A 21,775-nucleotide genomic window follows, 5' to 3' on the forward strand; every position below is an offset into this window, starting at 1 on the left:
GACTCTTTCGACACCTGTTCCTTGTTCATCCTTCGAGGCCCCACTGGTCCCCTCAGCTCCAGTATCTCCGCACCCACATTTCCCGCGCTCGGTGGAGGAGAATGTGCGAAAGCGGCCAATGAATACCCTCTGTTTTTAAAGTTATAAAAGCATACTCTAACTGGGGTCAAGGGCCCCTCGCAACTCTGGGCCCCGATGCCACTTGGCCTGATGCGCAATGGACAGCTGCGCCCCTGGCCTCACTCCCGGCGCGCCCACCCCTCCCACTCTTACCTTGATGAGGTTGTGCGCCGCCTGGTAGCCCAGCTGCCGGCCCCCGCGCACCCCGGGCGGCAGCATGCCGGTGGCATAGCCGTGCCAGGCCACCACGTAGGGGTTGTCCATGGTGATCCAGTACTTGACCTCGGCGCCGAAGGTCCGGAAGCAGAAGTGGGCGTAGTCCGTGAAGATGTCCACCAGGGTGGCGTTGGGCCAGCCCCCGTGCCGCTCCTGCAGCGCCTGCGGCAGGTCCCAGTGGTAGAGGGTGACCACGGGCTGCACCCCCAGCTCTCGCAGCCGCCGCAGCAGCCCGCGGTAGTAGCCCAGCCCCGCCGGGCTCAGGCTGGCCGCCGTGCCGTTGGGGAAGAGCCGGGCCCAGGAGAGCGAGAAGCGGTAGTGGGACACCCCCAGGGTGCGCAGCGCCTCCGTGTCCCGGTAGAGACTGTTCAGGCTGTCGCTGGCCACGTCTCCGCTGGGCAGCCCCTGCTCGTGGGTGAAGGCGTCCCAGACCGTCGGGCCCTTGCCGTTCTGCCGCCAGCCCCCCTCCACCTGGTAGGCAGCGGTGCCCACCGACCACAGGAACTCAGGAGGAAAGGTGTCGTACAGGAAGAGGTCGTCCTCCGGGTAGGGCAGTCCGGCGAACTTATTCCAGATCCCCCGGCCGTCCCCGGGGTTCCCGTGCACGGAGGTGAACAGCAGCAGAAGCCACTGCCAGGGCAGAAGTCCCCGGGACATCCTGGTGGCCTGACCGGCCTCTCTGTGGTGGGACCCGGGCATGGTCAGGGCTCACGGGACGCTGCTGCCCGTGCGCATTAGATCCCGGCTCCGCGGACCCTCCGCGCACACCAAAGTCGCCCTAAGCGATCTGTGCTGCGCTGAAGATCCAGTCCCTTCAACTCAAGTCACACCGGCTGCTCTCGGCTGCGCCGATCTTAAGCGGCGCGCTGGAAGGCGTTAATAATTACCTCCGCGTCCGTGGGTGGGGGTGGGCCACACAGGACTGTAAAATATTTACAGCCACGGATGCTTTATGTTATGTGATCAGAATGACAGATTATAAAGAGTGTGCGGACGGGGGTGAGGTGTCACGCCTCACGTGTGCGCTTGAGGTAACCCAATGGTCGCTTGGAAACGGCGCTGGAAACTTGTTGCTGTTGGTCAAACTCGCGGCACTTCTCTTTATGTGGGTGCATTCCTCGCAGCCCCTCCGCTGCACCGAGAGCCCGCGGACGCTGCTTGGCACAAGGTTCTCTGGAGAAAAGAGACGGTGCCAGGCTGTGAGAGGATCAGTCCTGGGCACCTGCTGAGTGCCCTCCCACCCCTCACCATCCTCTTTGACTCTGTCATCACCGGAGCGCTTGTGAGCCTCCCCGTGTGCACAGCAGCCCGAGCCCAGGAGCGCGGGGCGGCGCGTGCTCTGTCCTCGGGGCTCCTTATCTCCATCATCACAGTCATTAGCCCGGGTTATTGGAAGAGGCAAATCAAATGCAACGTCTGGACCGCACGTCTTCTCTCTGGGGCCTGTACGCACGGCGGCAGTGATTGATAATCACGCAGACACATTCATCTCCGCGGCTGCGACCATTTAAAAAAAAATGTAATAGGTTGTCTCTTCACATTGCCGCTAATGTGTAACTCAGGGACGTCGTAGTTCTGCAGCTCAGCCTCTGAAGGGTATTGGTGTACGGTGTTCCTGCTCGAGCAGCCCAGCAATAGATATAATATAGTCCCCCCAAATATCCTCGCCCCACCCTCGATAAACGGTGACATTTGTGTTTCAATGGCAGCGTTTACGACACTACAGAGCATGAGCTTTTATATTTGATTCCGCCCAGGGCTCCAACAGGAGAATACTTCTTCATGCCACCCTTGCGGGCACAGGACAGCAGGGGCGGCTGGTGACATTTGAAAGTGGTGAGGCGTAAATACTGCACTGTTGCGAGCGCGCGCAGCGAGCGAGGCCCAACCACCTATGAGGGATTTGGGGGTTCTCCCACGAGAACATTTTGAAAAAAGAGTGGGCAAATGGTGCATTCTTAAGCACCCTGGACTCACACAGGCACACTGCTCACCCTGCGCTTACACAGACATCACCAACCCTGCACTGTCACAGACATCACTCACCCTGGACTCACACAGGCACACTGCTCACCCTGCGCTCACACAGACATCACCGACCCTGCACGGTCACAGACATCACTCACACAGGCACACTGCTGACCCTGTGCTCACACAGACATCACTCACCCAGGACTCACACAGGCACACTGCTCACCCTATACTCACACGGACATCACTCACCCAGGACTCAATTTTGTTCACTCTCCCTTGCTCTTTAAAATGGTGGTGCCTGTGCATACATTAGTGCAGACGCAGTGTGTCAAGTTTGGCCACCCTAACTACGCAGCCTCCTTTCAGCTGCTTGGCGAGCTTGGGAGCGGCCTGACGCAACAGAAGGCCTGTTTACGCCAGCCACCACTGGCGAGTCAGACTATGATATCACCAAATCCATACAATGCTCATCCTTTTTTTTTTTTTTAATCTTTTTTTATTGAGAATCCATGAGGCATAATAAGAAAACAATATACATGATTTGAATGAAAGAGACAAAATACAATATAAACGATCCACCTAAATTAACAATAGAAAGGTAATATACAGATCGATTGTCGGATTACATAGCTTAGTATCTAATTGAATTAATTCTTTTAAATCATCAAATAATTAATTTTGTTAATATGAATATTGTAACTATTAAGCCGGCTACCGCAAACAAAAAGGAGATGAGAAAGAGTATAACAATTAAGAGCATTACCATAACCATGGTCCTAAGGATACAGTGAGCTTACAACAATCTGCTAGCACGCCAAGCAGCCACTGGTGCCCAGATCTTCATCTCCCCTTCTCTTAATTTTTTACCCTTGAGTTCATACAGAGCCACCTCGACATTATGTATTCCTAATAGTCTGGACAACCACATTTGGAAGGTTGGGGCCTCATTGTCTTTCCAAGCTGCTGAAATTAAAATTCTAAGTACAGCTGTGGAGATAAAAATTAAAGCTTCAGTTTCAATATTTAATTTCAATTTGCTTTGGCATCCTATGATCATGAGTGTTGGAGACAAAGTTATCTGAGCATCTAGCAACCCCGCCCAGAATGCTTCAATCTCTGTTTTAATTGATCCAAGTTTCTCGCACTGATAAAACATATGGATAATATCAGCCGGACCTTTACAGCATCTGGGGCAGTTGCTGTTCTCCCTCTTACCCCAATCATAAAGCTTAGAGGGGGTATAATACAAGTTAAATAATGTTTTAAAGCGCTGAGCTCTTAAATTGGAGGAGCGTAGGAATCTTTTATCCATTATAAGGGCTCTGTCCAGGTCAATGTCCGGATCCTCCAATTTTGAAGCCCAGGCTGCCTCAGTTTTGCCCATATCGTCCTGGGATTCCTCCACAAACAGCCTATACACTCCGATGATTCTAGGTTCTCCCCCCTTCAGATAATCCAGTATGTTACACCTTCTCCTTTAAGATGATATAAGGCCTTGTTGATCTGATTGTACTGACCACCTGAGCATATTTGTGATCTTGGCTACCCTGGACGGAGTGCCTTTGTCTCAGTTCTTCCAGAGTTCTACACTCACCCCTAACCATAACTTGCCCCAATGTCAAGATACCCTGTCGCTCCTAGTGTCTCCAAGACCCATCATTACTTAGGTTAGGAAAGAGGCCCGAGTTCCAAAGTGGGGTGTGGTGATTATATTTAGAGATTGCCAGTGCTTTCTGAGCTGCTACCCAGACCCCCCATATCCCTTCAAGTGTCTTGAGTCTCGATTTAATGTAATATCTTCTTTCTTTTCTCCTAATAATACCCGGGTAGCCTCACTGCCAAGAAGCAATTCAAAGATAGATGGGATAACATCTTGTCTACTCGGGGAGTTTGTGCTATTTTCCACAGGATCAAATAATATAGCCATCTGCGTAAGAAAACAAGACCAATGATAGTATCTAAGGTTTGGCAGTCCCAAGCCCCCCCTTTCCTGAGGCAAAGACATATATTTCATGGATCTTCTAACCTTTCCATATTGCCACAAGAAATTCATAAAGATGGATTCTATTTCTTTGATAATTTTCCCCTCTATTTCAAAGGGGATCGACTGGAATTTATATAGCACCTTGGGGAACATAGTCATTTTGATGACATTGGCACGACCAATTATTGAAAGTTGTAATGTACCCATTCTTTTCAGATTCTCCCTCATGGATTTCATGAGAGGGATGAAATTGTCTCTAATTATCAACTCCGGCTGTGCGTTGATCGTTATCCCCAAATAAACCACGGAATCAATGAATCTGGAGTCTGATTTATTTATATTCTTGGAGCAGAGCACCTGCGTCTTACCCACATTTAAGCGATACCCTGATTGTCCACCAAATTTGCTCGTAGTGCCCACCACTTCACACATAGCCGCGTCGGGATTGGTGGTAATGACAGCCAAATCATCGGCATAGGCCAAGATTTTTGTTTGAAATCCCTTTGTAACTACCGGTCTGATTGCTGTGTTATTAATTAAATACAATGCTCATCCTATAGAGATGCGACAGTCTGCTCAACATCTTGGCATTTTGCTCAAGTTGCCACTCCACACTGTTTGTGAGGCCTGTCTGCATGAAACGCTGAAGCCAGTAGGTTTCCATATTGAAAACATAATGCAATGCCCCATAGAAGCGACAGTAGCAAAACTCTACTAAAGCACTGCTGCATGACAAAATGAACAATGCACACATTCTGAACTGAAAACTGGCTAGTCCACCAATATACATACAACTGTGATGAGCAAAAAACACGGAGCATGTATATGTTTCATTTTGTAAGTTTGTAGTAAGGGGTTATAGTAGTGTGGGGTCTTTAAACTTCTCCTTGGGCTCTCCTCCCTCCCTGTGTATTATATTTCACTTTTTACCAATCATTGTTGCTTAGATTTAGGGGACCGTTTTGACCAATAATTGGTAATTGTCTGTCCACTGTTACACAACGTTGTGTTTCATCTATCCCTTAAAGAGAATAATATTCATAATGTGTATAGAACCGTTCACAAAGCGACTCGTCAAATGGATGGTGATGTTTACGTCAGAGTGGATGACGTAGGACTGCTAGGGTTCGAACCTGGGATTGCTGCAGCAAAGGCTTAACCCATGGAACTATCCTACCAGTTGGAAGTAATCTAGAATAGACACTCTCGCTCTGTTCTGCTACTGATGACAATTGTTTGACATGCATCAACTTCAAGGTCGGAAACAGAGCAATGATGTTATAGCGCTATATATTATCTATGTGAAGAGGTCAAGAGATGAACGCTTGAACACTTTAACAAACTGACAAATCAATGCAGTACTCGTGAGAGGGGTGGCGGGGGTTTGTGGGGGGAGGGGGTTGCAGTGGGGGGTGCGCCAAGGGAGATAACATTAAGAAAACTTACCTGACCGCCTCTGCTCCTGGTCCGCGTTGGCGTCTCATCTCCAAACAGGAACCGGAACAGGAACAGCAGCACCGAGTGGCAACCCCTAAGCCAATCTGCAGCGCCAGGGCACAGTCAATCCTCGCCCGCAGCATGCCCATTAGGAGACCTAATGGGCATGCGCTAACAAGTTAAAACACAAGTGCGCATGCCTGGGCACGGTGCGCAAATTCGCCCTCCGTCCCCACTCATGCGCACTTGTGTTGTGCTGCTGCCCCCATGTCTGACAATGCATGTCAGTCAACATGACGCACGGTCTGACGTCATGCTGGCTGGAATGCATTGTCAGTTCTCCCTCGGCGTCGGTCTTTGAACTTAAGTAAACTATTCAGTTTACTTAAGTTCAGAAACGTCGGAGCTGCGGGCGGCTGCAGGCGGGGGGGCTATGCCCCCACGCCCTAATGGACGCACCGCGCCTGCAGGACAGTCTGCAGTTCTTTGATGAACTGAGGGCATCATTACAATGCAGGTGGGACTGCCACGACAAGCCGTCGGTGGCGGTCCCACCGACAGGCAGCCCTTCGGGCTGACCACCGCATTACGATGCAGGCAGTCGGACCCTTGACTGTTGGGGGACAGTTCGTCACCTCCGACAGGAGCTACTGATCCTAACAGGGCGGCGGTCGGAATCGTGATCCTAAATGAAGGCGGTGCCTGTTCATGATGGTCCCACCACCATGAAAAGGTTGCCGGAAAGCGGCTTTGGGGGTCCCAAGTAGAGCCCCGTGGGTCACTTTAATGTGGCCCTTGCCCCCACACATATTCATGCACCGTTTCCCGGACACCAAATGGTGCCTGCACACGGTGCATAAATGTGCACAAGGGCTCAATAACACTGCAGCTTGTGCTGCTGCTCTTTTTCAGGGCCGCAGCACAAGGGGTCTACAACAGTACAACACAGGTAAAGACATCGTATGCCTTTACCACACATTTTTTACTGTGCATGTTTTTACCACAAACATGCTTTTACAAGGCATGCCATTCCCACTCATTATTGTTTTTATATATCCAAAAAATGTATTTGTGGGGGGACATCCCCCACACCCTCCAACTTACCATAAATGTCTGGAAAAGGCATGAGTTGTAAAGTCATGCATGTGGTAAAAATAGGCGTTCTAAAAAATGTGTGGTAAAGGCACAACAAGGCAAAAACCTAGTTGTAAAGTTTGTTTCCCCAGCACAAGCTGCAATGTTAAAGAGCACTTTTCCGCCCACCAGCCCGGCGGGCACATTGTAATGGTGGGACCACCGTCTGGTCAGGCGATCCCCTGCCTGCGGCGATGGCGGTCAGACGCTTGTCTGGCCGCCATCATAATGAGCCCCTAAAATATATGAGGATGGGGAGGTTCCAGAGAGTGTGATAAGTTCACTCTTACAGGGCCACTGGAATTACGCAAAAGGGGAGGATCAAGTTATGTAGCAGGTTTGGCTAAATTATGCAGCAAGAAAAGGCAAATTATGCAGCGTAATGCAGCACATATTGTGATAGTATTACATCATTATTTTGAAGTTCTTTCACAGTAACACTGGGCAAAAGGTTTCACTCTATTAGCACCAGTTTAGCACCCACATATAATATTAACCAACTTTAAGGTAACAGGTCAACCTCTGCAAAGGGTCTTCCACTGCGCTGCAGCATACGTGGCTGCATTTTTAGTCAAACATTTTTTTGGGGTTAACATCTGTAAATTATGCAGCAAATGAAGGATTATGAGGAAAATATGGCAAATCTAATATTATACTGAAAATATCATGGTGCACAATCGCATAATTCCAGTGGGCCTGGAATAGTGGAGAAGTTACACAGATCTTTCAGAATGGATTACAATAAACAATGAATATAGTGAATAAAATGAGTAGGGGGCCGTGTCTCGATAGAGTGACAGGATGGGGGATGGACAGAAGACGAGACAAATAAAGAAAAACAAAAAAACACTTACCTGCCACATCCCTGCATCGTGCCCCTCTCCACTGCAGGCACAGACTCCCAGAGTCCACTGCGGCCAATCCTGATGCTGCTTTCATGCGGCTGGCAGCATGAGAGCAGCGTCAGAATTTGCCTGAGCGCCCTCAATTTGCTCTCTCAATTAGACTGAATGATAAACAGAGTAACCAATAGAACTCTTAAATTAACTACATTAACACTATAAAAAGAGCAGAAAATTCCCTAAACTGTGCAGCAAAAACGTAACACCTAGACAAAAGCGACTCTCTACTGAATTTTACGTTGAAATTCCAGGGGCAACCCTTCACAAGACCTACCATCCACATCCAAAATTAAGTAATACAAACCCATATTTTAAAAGTAGCCTAAAGTAATATCTTATGATCAACTTACAATATACCACTCAAATATTTAATTCTCTTTATTTCTGCAAGCTTTAGCTTTTAATACAAGAATATATATGAAAACACCATCCTGCTCACCAAAAATACCAACTTCCCAAATAACAAACTCGACAAAGAAATGTTAAAAGTAAGTAAATCTAATTAAATGTTAAATAATAAAAAAAAACAAATGTTAAAACTAAAGCTAAAACCCATACACCCCTTCAACTAACCAAACTTTTATTTTAAACATTACATTAAAACAAACCTTTGGGGAAAAGGGCACCACCTGGCCAATATCCCAACAAAATTAAAGTAGTTGAACAAAAAGCAGCATATTAAAAGGACGGAAAATATGTAAGTATAACATTTGAAAAGTGAAATATGGATTACAATCTTAATAATAAACACAGATATATTTTAAGCTTTGTGTAAAATAATAATTATAAGCTCCTAGTCTTCATTGATATAATAGCAGAAAAAGCCACTTACTTCACCTCTCAGAAAGGCATAAAAATGATGATCGCACATGGGAAATACATACAGCCAGAAGAGCACCAGCACTGAGAATATACATTGGAAATGTACATAATACTATGCTAATGCTTGCCACATGACTAGAACTACAACTAGAAATGATATTGTAATTAACATTAGCAAGCAGAACCACCCCCCAAATAAAACAGAGACAGAAGTAAAGTCATAAAAAAGCAATCACTATCCTCCAGGAAGTCACCGGAGAAATATTAAAAAATATACTCCAATAAATTCCTGAGCACACTACAGGACAAATGCTAGCAGTCCCTGTTGGAACTGGGGTCACCAGTCCCCTAGGGTAGCATGGCACGAGCGGGTAGGCATCCGAAAGCATATGTGTTAAGCAACCATGCAGCACACGCAACCACTGAGTCAGAAACATGGGCACGCACTTAGGGACACCACTCCAGTGAGCTTATGTAAAAACTCAAGTTAACTTTATTAAGATAGAGCAGGATCAGGGTATTAGGAATTCATCATAAAATTAGCTTATCCGCTTTCCACTAAAATACATGTGTGAGAACACTTGGCAATAAATACTGGATGAATAAATAATAAATATTAGATGTTCCATAAATATTAAATATTGAATAAATACATTTTTAGTATAACACAGGCCTGACCTATGCCTTGCTCCTGGTCAGCACCTGCATCAAATGCATTAAGAAGTTATAACAGAAAGCATTTCAATAAATAACAGTAGATTTCTACTTTTTACTCCCCAACAAAGCTGAGCATTTCAGAACAGCAACATGTAAATAAATCACTGTAGGCTTCTAGTAAATTTAGCACTACGTGGAAGAAAACATTTCACTTAACCAGCATTACCCATGTCATCAGGTAAGAACAAACCTTTCTTTTAACTAGGGTAAATTATCACAACACCTGAGGCTGGTATAGCAGTGCGCTATCCCTATTAATCAGGAATAAACCTCTCCTCAAATGGGAGTAACCATCTCCTTATATACCTAGAGGTCTTTGGGAACCATTGCATTAGGCAGGAGTATGCATGTCATGAGAGTAAAGGCAGAACATTTCATTAGTCATAAGCAAACCAGACAGTTAATTACCAGTTGCACTTGGGAGGAATAACCATTCCATTACCTAGAGCTTTACGCAAAGCGTATTTGAATGAACCTTACATTGGGCATTCACTAAGGCATTTAGCTAGAAATAAACAGTTCTCTAGGCAGAAGTTAGGACATTTCTAAAGGCATTGCCCTAGGCAGAAGTGAACATTTAATTAGCCAGTACCCAGTATTTCAATAGGCCCCAAGTATTTCCTTAGCACCCTATAAGCCCTGCATCAGGCTTCAACTAGGCATTACCTCACTTCCAACCTGGCATTAGGCAAACTACACATCGGCTGGTGCATAAATGAGCAGTAAATTGCTCCTATTAATCAGGGAACATTCCCATAAGGCAAGGGAAAAACATTCATCAACAATGCAGCCCAATTTAATAATTATCTCACTGCAGGAGTACAAGGTTCCTACTGCAGAGGACCCACAGTGACCTTCGTGGGCCCAGTCCCCATGCCTGAAGGGCTTCTGTAATTAATTAGGGCCAACAGGACCCAGTCACCAGTTCTCAGCAATTAATGAGGGCCAACGGGGCCCAGTGACATTTACCCCCGGGGAGGGGCGAACACGGGGCCTTACCCGGCCTTCCGCCCTCCTCCCCTGGGGGATTACCTTTTTCTTCGGCCCTCCGGGGCCCTTGCGCCGGTTCTGGAGCCTCACACGACCGGGCGCGGTGCAGGGAGCAGCTACAGAGCACCAGCGCCGGTCGCGAGGCAGTTCCAAGACGTTGTGGGGCAAATCGGAGGGGGCTCTCAGGCTTCACGGCCCCCTCCCGATGAGTGCTGGGCCCGGCCAGGCTTTCCCCCGAGGTCTCCTACACGTAGGTTTCCTCAATGCAGTGCCGGCCGCCGGTAACAGCGCGGCCGGCAGAGACCAAATGGTGGAGCGGCTTCCGGCGGGGGCGCGGCCTATGACGCGGCGCCCCCATCACGTGAGAGGGGTAGGCTTGCTTCAGGCCTAACGCGGCCCAACTGGAATGCGCGGAGGCCTCCTCAGTGATTTACAATGCGGCGGCCCTCTCCTGGCACATGGGGGCCGCCGAGGGGGGTCACGATGATGACGCTGGCTCTGCTAGGGCTCAAGGCTCAGTGCGGTGGCGGCAACGACGCCGGACGACCAACAGCGCCTCAGGGATCGTGAGCAGCTCCGGGCTTGTAGCGGTGAGTGGCGCCGGTAGCGCGTCTTGGGCTCAGCGCTTTGGGCAATTCAGCAATAGCGCCTGGAAGTGACAGCGCTTCAAGGGTCATGCAGCACTTGGTGGGCCCCGCAGTTTGATAACAGAATAGCGCTTGGGAGACATGTATAGCGCTCCTCAGGGGCAGTACCTCACAACAGGTGAGCGCTTCTCAGGGGCAACAGTTCACAGCGCTTTACAAGCAGCTTGACAGGGCAGGCAGTCTCTGATACAGCGCTTCATCCATAGTGGGTTTAAAATAAAAGCAGCTCACAGGACAACAATCCAGGCAGATATAGCGCTTCAGGATTCTAGCGCTTCAGGGCCACTATAGCCTCAAGAATCACAGCGCACTCTGGCAATATCAGCAGGCTCAGTGCTTCTCACAGGGACACAGCAGATAAGCGCTTGGAGGGCAATGTAGCGCTTAGGCAGTTTCTAGGAGGCTAGCGCTTCAGCAGTAGCTGTCTTCAAACAAGGGCAGTTCACAGGTCAAGCCACACAGCAGTGGCAGGTTAGCGCAGGAACCCCAGGTGGCGTCAGGAGGGGCACAGGGAGTGACACAGCGCCAATACCTGTTGGGTTCCTCAAAAGCCCTGTGGTGATTTGGTTTTCTTCTTGGCGGGATGTTTCTTGCGCCCTTAGTTTCTTGGTTACTGGTTCCTTAATTTCTTCTTGGCGCAGCTGTTTCTGGCGCCCTTGTAAATAGCAGTTGGGTTCTTGTTTCCTTGAAGGGGGTTAAGTTGGTGGCTGGTGTTGGATCTCCTCAGCCAATCCCCTCAAGTGGTCCCTGGGGGGTTTGCTTCCGCTGGGCTAGGTCAGGGGGGATTTACAGGTGTGCTCAATACTTGAAAGGCAGCACTCAAAGTACTGTCACTTCCAGTATCATAGTCCCTGACTAGGCCCCTCTGCCTAAACTCCTGCGTAGGTTCCTCCCCCAGGTCCTCACCTCAGCTGCTCTCCTTCTTCTCCTCAGGAAAGTTCCCTCCCTTTCCTTTTATAGTGCCAGTTGACAGTTGATAGTGTCAGTTGGTGTCACCTCACCTCTTCCAGAAGGTTCCAGAGGCTTCCGGAGGTTCCACCATTCTACCTGTGGACAGGCTGGCAGGCTAAGATGGATACATTGCCTGAGGGTTCCAGCCTGCCCCTGGCTACTAGAATGCTCCCTCTAAACCACGCAGCTGCAGCAGTGGTCTGTGGCGGCCATGTTAGGTGTAGAAGGTACCTGCATTTCAACACTAGTTTTAAACTAAACAGGGCATTCTCCACCACCCAAAGCCTATACAGTGTTGTTTCAATAGGGGCATTCTAAATTAACAGGGGATAAAAAGCGAAAAATTTCTGGGGAAAGGGCCAAGTCTCACACATCTCCCCCCCAGCCAAAAGCCAGGGTAGACTGGTCATTACCTTGACGGGCTTCCCTGCTTGGGGCGGAAAAAGGTGGACGCAGGCCCAATACCACCATGACATCCTCGCTAATCCAACCACCCCACTGGTGTTCCTAGTGGGATGCGGCCAGGACAGACCTCCAATCCAGAGGTCTCTGGCCCTTACTCTCTCTCAGAGTGGGGGGCAGTCGCCCCAGGCCCGTGGTACCTTTTTCCACTCTCCTCCTCAACCTAGGGTCTAAACCCTTAAGTTGACCTGGTGACAGGGGCGAGACCTACCTCTCCCTGCACCCCCTCCCAGGGTTCCGCACCCTCCCACCTGGAGTAGTACCCCTGAGAGTCACAACCGGGGGAACTCTGAATACAGAGATTCCTCCCGCCAGGTCAGGCAACCCCTGAACCTGGCCACCCAACCCAGGATCTTAACCCCGTGGCTGGACCGGTGCCAGAGGAGAGTCCTTCCTCCCTCTGCACCCCCTCCCAGGGTTCCGCACCCTCCCACCTGGAGTAGTACCCCTGAGAGTCACAACCGGAGGAACTCTGAATACAGAGATTCCTCCTGCCAGGTCAGGAAACCCCTGAACCTGGCCACCCAACCCAGGATCTTAACCCCGTGGCTGGGCCGGTGCCAGAGGAGAGTCCTTCCTCCCTCTGCACCCCCTCCCAGGGTTCCGCACCCTCCCACCTGGAGTAGTACCCCTGAGAGTCACAACCGGAGGAACTCTGAATACAGAGATTCCTCCCGCCAGGTCAGGCAACCCCTGAACCTGGCCACCCAACCCAGGATCTTAACCCCATGGCTGGACCGGTGCCAGAGAAGAGTCCTTCCTCCCTCTGCACCCCCTCCCAGGGTTCCGCACCCTCCCACCTGGAGTAGTACCCCTGAGAGTCACTCTGGTAGGGTCCTTAGTTACCGGTACCCCACCCTCCAGGTCAGGCAATTCCTGATCCTGAAACCCCAGTCCAGGTCCTACACTCTGTGACTGGTCTAAACTCCGAACCTCGGGTACGCTGCCACCATTAGGAGTACCTGGCACACATAATTCCAAGGATTTCAGCTCTAACTCTGTTAGCTGAAGCTGGTGTGCCAGCTTCCTTTCATCCATTGCAAGACTCTCACTCTCCCTCTCATGCTCTAGCATCCTCGACGACGCACACCCCCCAGATACTCTACTCCCTGCCCCAGAACATCTTCCCGGTAGCACATTGTCAGACACAACAATGTCGAGTAGGCCTGGGTGTGACCTGCCCCTCCTGTTCCCCATCCCCTCTCCCCTCTGAGTGGGCTTCTACCCATGCCCTCAAAGCGGTACAGAGTTCCTTCTTTCTGGTTCTCCGCCCAACAGGCACCCCCATCCCCTGACAAAACTCCATATGCCAGGTGGGGACTCAGATAATTCAGGAAAAAGGTTCTAGGATGTGGGTGACAGTATAGGTCAAACAGGCCCTGATACACTCACAGGCTAGACAGTGGAGGGGTCAATTCCTAAGGCTTGCACACACAATAATTGTGCAGCCCAATTGCTGTGCACCCTGTCCCAATGGAGGGTGCTGCATGGTCACAAGTCCTGGATCCCACCGCTCGACACCAATATGTTGGAACTGGGGTCACCAGTCCCCTAGGGTAGCATGGCACGAGCGGGTAGGCATCCGAAAGCATATGTGTTAAGCAACCATGCAGCACACGCAACCACTGAGTCAGAAACATGGGCACGCACTTAGGGACACCACTCCAGTGAGCTTATGTAAAAACTCAAGTTAACTTTATTAAGATAGAGCAGGATCAGGGTATTAGGAATTCATCATAAAATTAGCTTATCCGCTTTCCACTAAAATACATGTGTGAGAACACTTGGCAATAAATACTGGATGAATAAATAATAAATATTAGATGTTCCATAAATATTAAATATTGAATAAATACATTTTTAGTATAACACAGGCCTGACCTATGCCTTGCTCCTGGTCAGCACCTGCATCAAATGCATTAAGAAGTTATAACAGAAAGCATTTCAATAAATAACAGTAGATTTCTACTTTTTACTCCCCAACAAAGCTGAGCATTTCAGAACAGCAACATGTAAATAAATCACTGTAGGCTTCTAGTAAATTTAGCACTACGTGGAAGAAAACATTTCACTTAACCAGCATTACCCATGTCATCAGGTAAGAACAAACCTTTCTTTTAACTAGGGTAAATTATCACAACACCTGAGGCTGGTATAGCAGTGCGCTATCCCTATTAATCAGGAATAAACCTCTCCTCAAATGGGAGTAACCATCTCCTTATATACCTAGAGGTCTTTGGGAACCATTGCATTAGGCAGGAGTATGCATGTCATGAGAGTAAAGGCAGAACATTTCATTAGTCATAAGCAAACCAGACAGTTAATTACCAGTTGCACTTGGGAGGAATAACCATTCCATTACCTAGAGCTTTACGCAAAGCGTATTTGAATGAACCTTACATTGGGCATTCACTAAGGCATTTAGCTAGAAATAAACAGTTCTCTAGGCAGAAGTTAGGACATTTCTAAAGGCATTGCCCTAGGCAGAAGTGAACATTTAATTAGCCAGTACCCAGTATTTCAATAGGCCCCAAGTATTTCCTTAGCACCCTATAAGCCCTGCATCAGGCTTCAACTAGGCATTACCTCACTTCCAACCTGGCATTAGGCAAACTACACATCGGCTGGTGCATAAATGAGCAGTAAATTGCTCCTATTAATCAGGGAACATTCCCATAAGGCAAGGGAAAAACATTCATCAACAATGCAGCCCAATTTAATAATTATCTCACTGCAGGAGTACAAGGTTCCTACTGCAGAGGACCCACAGTGACCTTCGTGGGCCCAGTCCCCATGCCTGAAGGGCTTCTGTAATTAATTAGGGCCAACAGGACCCAGTCACCAGTTCTCAGCAATTAATGAGGGCCAACGGGGCCCAGTGACATTTACCCCCGGGGAGGGGCGAACACGGGGCCTTACCCGGCCTTCCGCCCTCCTCCCCTGGGGGATTACCTTTTTCTTCGGCCCTCCGGGGCCCTTGCGCCGGTTCTGGAGCCTCACACGACCGGGCGCGGTGCAGGGAGCAGCTACAGAGCACCAGCGCCGGTCGCGAGGCAGTTCCAAGACGTTGTGGGGCAAATCGGAGGGGGCTCTCAGGCTTCACGGCCCCCTCCCGATGAGTGCTGGGCCCGGCCAGGCTTTCCCCCGAGGTCTCCTACACGTAGGTTTCCTCAATGCAGTGCCGGCCGCCGGTAACAGCGCGGCCGGCAGAGACCAAATGGTGGAGCGGCTTCCGGCGGGGGCGCGGCCTATGACGCGGCGCCCCCATCACGTGAGAGGGGTAGGCTTGCTTCAGGCCTAACGCGGCCCAACTGGAATGCGCGGAGGCCTCCTCAGTGATTTACAATGCGGCGGCCCTCTCCTGGCACATGGGGGCCGCCGAGGGGGGTCACGATGATGACGCTGGCTCTGCTAGGGCTCAAGGCTCAGTGCGGTGGCGGCAACGACGCCGGACGACCAACAGCGCCTCAGGGATCGTGAGCAGCTCCGGGCTTGTAGCGGTGAGTGGCGCCGGTAGCGCGTCTTGGGCTCAGCGCTTTGGGCAATTCAGCAATAGCGCCTGGAAGTGACAGCGCTTCAAGGGTCATGCAGCACTTGGTGGGCCCCGCAGTTTGATAACAGAATAGCGCTTGGGAGACATGTATAGCGCTCCTCAGGGGCAGTACCTCACAACAGGTGAGCGCTTCTCAGGGGCAACAGTTCACAGCGCTTTACAAGCAGCTTGACAGGGCAGGCAGTCTCTGATACAGCGCTTCATCCATAGTGGGTTTAAAATAAAAGCAGCTCACAGGACAACAATCCAGGCAGATATAGCGCTTCAGGATTCTAGCGCTTCAGGGCCACTATAGCCTCAAGAATCACAGCGCACTCTGGCAATATCAGCAGGCTCAGTGCTTCTCACAGGGACACAGCAGATAAGCGCTTGGAGGGCAATGTAGCGCTTAGGCAGTTTCTAGGAGGCTAGCGCTTCAGCAGTAGCTGTCTTCAAACAAGGGCAGTTCACAGGTCAAGCCACACAGCAGTGGCAGGTTAGCGCAGGAACCCCAGGTGGCGTCAGGAGGGGCACAGGGAGTGACACAGCGCCAATACCTGTTGGGTTCCTCAAAAGCCCTGTGGTGATTTGGTTTTCTTCTTGGCGGGATGTTTCTTGCGCCCTTAGTTTCTTGGTTACTGGTTCCTTAATTTCTTCTTGGCGCAGCTGTTTCTGGCGCCCTTGTAAATAGCAGTTGGGTTCTTGTTTCCTTGAAGGGGGTTAAGTTGGTGGCTGGTGTTGGATCTCCTCAGCCAATCCCCTCAAGTGGTCCCTGGGGGGTTTGCTTCCGCTGGGCTAGGTCAGGGGGGATTTACAGGTGTGCTCAATACTTGAAAGGCAGCACTCAAAGTACTGTCACTTCCAGTATCATAGTCCCTGACTAGGCCCCTCTGCCTAAACTCCTGCGTAGGTTCCTCCCCCAGGTCCTCACCTCAGCTGCTCTCCTTCTTCTCCTCAGGAAAGTTCCCTCCCTTTCCTTTTATAGTGCCAGTTGACAGTTGATAGTGTCAGTTGGTGTCACCTCACCTCTTCCAGAAGGTTCCAGAGGCTTCCGGAGGTTCCACCATTCTACCTGTGGACAGGCTGGCAGGCTAAGATGGATACATTGCCTGAGGGTTCCAGCCTGCCCCTGGCTACTAGAATGCTCCCTCTAAACCACGCAGCTGCAGCAGTGGTCTGTGGCGGCCATGTTAGGTGTAGAAGGTACCTGCATTTCAACACTAGTTTTAAACTAAACAGGGCATTCTCCACCACCCAAAGCCTATACAGTGTTGTTTCAATAGGGGCATTCTAAATTAACAGGGGATAAAAAGCGAAAAATTTCTGGGGAAAGGGCCAAGTCTCACAGTCCCTAATTCACAAAAGATAACTAGCACACACCAAAAAGGCCACAAGAGAAACCTCTGCTGCTCCTAAAAGATACCAAGACTTAGACATTCGGAACATCTAACCACTGCAAATCGTGAATAACTCTTCTTCATGTATGACAGTAACATTAATAACAAGAAAAACATAATATATGCAACAGAAAATAACCTCCTTCGACTAAGTCAAATGTGGATGATGGATGGCACTTTGAAATCGTGCATCCCCCTTCCACACAGATAAATACCATGCATGGTGAATATCATAACAGTAAATAAATGCCAAGTTAAGCGCTGCTTCCTAACAAGGAAAGTGCTACATACTACGAACTACTAAGCCAAATTAAAATAAAAACTAATAACTACTCAAAAAATCCTAATAGACTTTGAACAAGCAATGATACAAACAATTTTGAAAACCTGCCCCAACACAGCCATACAAGACTGCTATTACCATGTTAACTAAAGCTTTGGAAGACACATCCAAAAATGTACACTTAGGGCCTCATTATAATGCGGTCGGACCGCCTGTTGCAGTCGCGATCCGATTCCGACCACCAAGGCCAGGAAAATTCATCCGCCACGTTACGATGCAACTGCTACTATTGCAGTGGTAAATGCAAAAACAACAGTTGATGGACAGAATGAAGAACAATGTCATACATTCACCCCAGTACAGAGATCGGGGCCTAAATCCATTGTTTTTTTGCACTACGCTATTGCAGTGGTGGCATTTACGGTGGAGCAGATTTCCCTGAATATGTTGCTGCAAATGAGTACATAATCACAGAAAGCACCTGAATTGTAAACACTTGCAAGAAATATGTGGAAATATGCCTTGTTCACCATGTACCCCATGGCTGCTGTGTGTGGCGGAGTGCATGCAGTCCAGTCAATGGGGATACATTCCCCATAAGAACCTTCCTAGATTCTGGCACCCACAGGATCGTATTTCAACTGCTCAGGTATAGGGGGGACCTTTATAAAGGGTTGCATGCAGGAGACAGCTGGGGAGAAGCATATTTGGGTGAGTATGCATCCCTAATCCATCGTTTCTGTCAACTCGAGGCAAGCGGTTGGACAGCCAAAACCGGGTCCTCGAAAACCCTCATCGTAATCAGGATGGCAGTCAGAGATCTATGTGCAGCCCTATGGCTGCTGCTTTACTCCAACCACTGTCTTGGTGGCGGGAACTTTATGTCAGAGTCGGCGGTCTTTCAGCAGGCTGTCAGAGTACAGGATGCATGCATCCTAATCCGGCGGTCCGAGCGATGACTGCGTGTCTGTCCGATTAACTCTGACGTGACCATGGCAGTCGGACCAACTACATAGTAATCAGGCCCCTAATGAAAAATGTAGAACAAATGAACAAATTAGAAGCCCTCGCATATGAACTAGTCATAGAAGTAGCTAACTATCACAATATCTTCAAAAAATCCACCTACTACCAAACATCAGTGATATCATGAGTGATGTCACTGACCATGTCATGAATGATGTAATATGTGAGGTCGGTCATAAGCAGAACATTGCAGGGGCCTGGGTTATAGTTAGCTCAGCTAACCATAACTGCTGAATTTCGCTGTTTTTTTAGGAGTGAAACGTTAGCCTAATGAGACTCCTCAGGATGCTACGCCATTGTTGCACACCGAGAACCTGCCTTAGTCGAACCTCTCCTGGAGTTCCGCGCTGTGATGTTTTACAGTTTAAAGTTCCTGAGAGTTTGTTTTGTTTTCTCTGCTGTGCACTATATCACTTAACCTAATGGCTACCATCCATCTGTTCCTGTTAGAGGGGTCCATCATGCACAATTCCCTTCCTTAAATGTCATTTTCTCTTCAATTTTGCTTTTTACGGGTGGCAGATGCTTCTGGGGTGGAATTATGGGGTGGGAGTTGGGGGTGAGGTTTTGATTGCGACACACATCAGGGTATAGTTACATTTTCTTAGGCAGAATATCAACACTCCCATCCTCAAACATAAGGAGGTGTCTTTCTTTGCATCCCTCTCGCTTTGCACTTTACCACCATTTGCCCCCATGATGACATCTTTTCACATCTTGTCCAGGAACTTTAACAGCCTCCTCGACTGGGTGAAGTGCACTGCAGTCCTGACCTTTACCCACCGTTATCTCCCCGCAGTTCTCATGCTCCAAGAGACACATTTTCTAGGGAACAGTTTCTCCTTCCTAGCCCGTAAGGGCAATGATAGGGTCTTCCATGCAGGGTTCTCCTGTGGATCCCACTTACTGGCCATCCTGTTTCGGCTATCATTTCCCCTTACGGTCTCCCAGGAAATTTGTGATCTGCAGGGCTGCTTCTTAGCTGTTACAGGGATGCTTGAAGGCCAACATCTCAACCTGGTGAGTGTTTACGCTCCCCCCCGCTGCTCACACTACCTTCTTTTGATGCGTGGAAAACTTGGCATCTGAGACGTCGCCAATACACACATACATTGGCTTCATATCACTCCCACTCCATTATCGACCTTGTTTTTCTGCCAGCCCCTGATTGCCGGGCAATCTCCCACATCCATATTCTTGCCCGAGGCATATCTGATCACTTTCCAATCCTTCTTACCGTGGTTCCCCTAGGGGGAGTCCATGGCCTATATTGCGTCTTAATGCCTGGTATCTGCAAAACAAAGATTACGTCCAAGTCCTAAGTGGGGAACTACGAGCATACTTCCATGATAATGTAGGCTCAGTAGCCCCCATCGGTAATCTCTGGGCAGCAAGCAAAGCCATAATTCGAGTTAGAGGCCCATTCCCTCCGCCTTGAGGTTAAACTTGAGACAGACCCGAAGGGCGATACCTTCGGACACATGATCCTTCTCTGTGAGGAGATTTGTCTTCAATCCCTAGAGGCTGCCAAACATTTATGGCGAGCCACGAGGGCCAGAGTATAAGGAAGGAGGGACAAAAATGGTAAGCTACTATACTGGCTGGCCTCCCACCACCATGTGACCAGGATCATGCCTGATATTATCGACGAACATGGTGCTTCCCTTCAACCCGTCCCTGAAATAATGCCCATTACTATCACCAATTATACACTGTCCCCTCCAAGAGAGATAAGGCATTTTCCGCTCAGTTTCTCGATGATGTTCCCCTTCCTCACCTTTCATTGGCTGAGGGTTTGGCCCTTGACAAACCCTTCACGATTGAGTAGTTTGGGCCGGCTTTGTTGGTGGTGGCCCCTAAGGGTTCTCCGCAGAACCCTACCTGGCATTCTGAGATAATCAAACCCTGCAACTTCTTGCCCTCTATCAGGAGGTGGGAAAGTGAGGTGCCTTTCCTGCAGAAATCGATAACACCACAATCATAGCGATCCCCAAACCACAACCTTCACTTCATCTGAGGATTATCGTCCAATATCTTTAATTAATGGGGAAGTTAAGATCTTTGCGACCCTACTGGCTACCTGGCTCAAGCAGGTACTGCCCACTTGGATTCATCCTGACCAGTGTGGTTTTATGCTGACTCTTGGCATGCAACACTGTCTTCAATCGTTTCATGTGGCCCTGGCTCAATGTCACCGCCTATCTCTGGATCATGCCTGGCTTCTTATAGACTTGAAAAGGTGTTTGACACATTGGATTGGGACTGCCTGCAACGGGTGACAGCATGAGCCAGGTTCGGGCCTTGCTTTGGTGGCATGGTCCAAGCACTATACTCCAACCCTATTGGCACGGGTTCAAATTTACGGAATCCTCTCCCATGCTTTCCCCATAAGCAGAGGGACAGGGTTGCCCTCTATCGTTGCTTCTTTTTGCACTCATGATTCAGCCCCTAGCCCAACTCATCTGAGTAGTTGCGCAGATCCAAGGTTGGAAAAGGAGCAACGACTGCATAGCCCTATATGCTGATGACGTTCTGCTTTACTTAGCAAATCCAGCACAGAGCGGGGCCTGTTGTACCTCTTGCTTTGCTTCAAGGAGGCATCTTGTCTTAGAGGAAACCCTGTTGGTACTGGTGCCCCTGGCCCCTTCCTTAGACTGTTTTGATTGGCAAGTTAGCAAACCCATCCGTCATCTCACATTTAAGTACCTAGCCATCCGGATGTAGCCTAGTCTCTCAACATCGAGTCTGTGGTGTGGAAATCTCAAGTGAATATGGATTCTAAGCGAAAAGATCATAGATCACCAGTCCTTAAATCCCTCAATTGGCTGCCCTTCGAAGCACAAATTCAATTAATGATTGCGGTTCTCACACACAAAGTCCTTCACCTAAATACTCCTACGTACCTTGCAGAAAAACTGACCTTATCCTGTGGAGTAAGAGCCTCAAGAAGTACCTCCTCCCTCCCCCTGAAACCTGGTATGCTTAAGAAAAAGAGAAGTTGCCACCGAGCTTTCTCCGGAGCCGCCCCTAAGATTTGGAAATCTCTCCCACCGGAAATTCGCATAATCTTCTCATTGACAGCGTTCAAAGTGGAAGCCAAAAGATTCCTAATGAACAAATTCATACCCTAATAGGGTTAGTCGCACAGGCCCGTTGACATTCCTCCTGCTGACTTTGTTCT

At 49.2% G+C, this 21,775-nt stretch overlaps 1 protein-coding gene across 1 annotated transcript in view; it reads right to left on the reverse strand.

Moving 5' to 3' along the window:
* KL (klotho) overlaps positions 1–1,260 on the reverse strand; it is a 287,172-nt gene extending 285,912 nt beyond the window's left edge. Inside the window, exon 1 of the mRNA XM_086935122.1 lies at positions 274–1,260. Within this exon, the coding sequence (XP_086791248.1) occupies positions 274–1,035 (762 nt within the window). The 5' untranslated portion in view covers positions 1,036–1,260. The remainder of the gene's footprint in view (positions 1–273) is intronic.
* Between the last annotated feature and the right edge of the window lie 20,515 nt (positions 1,261–21,775).

This window comes from Lissotriton vulgaris, chromosome 8 (assembly GCF_964263255.1).
Source record: "Lissotriton vulgaris chromosome 8, aLisVul1.2, whole genome shotgun sequence".
NCBI classification, from domain to species: Eukaryota; Metazoa; Chordata; class Amphibia; order Caudata; family Salamandridae; genus Lissotriton; species Lissotriton vulgaris.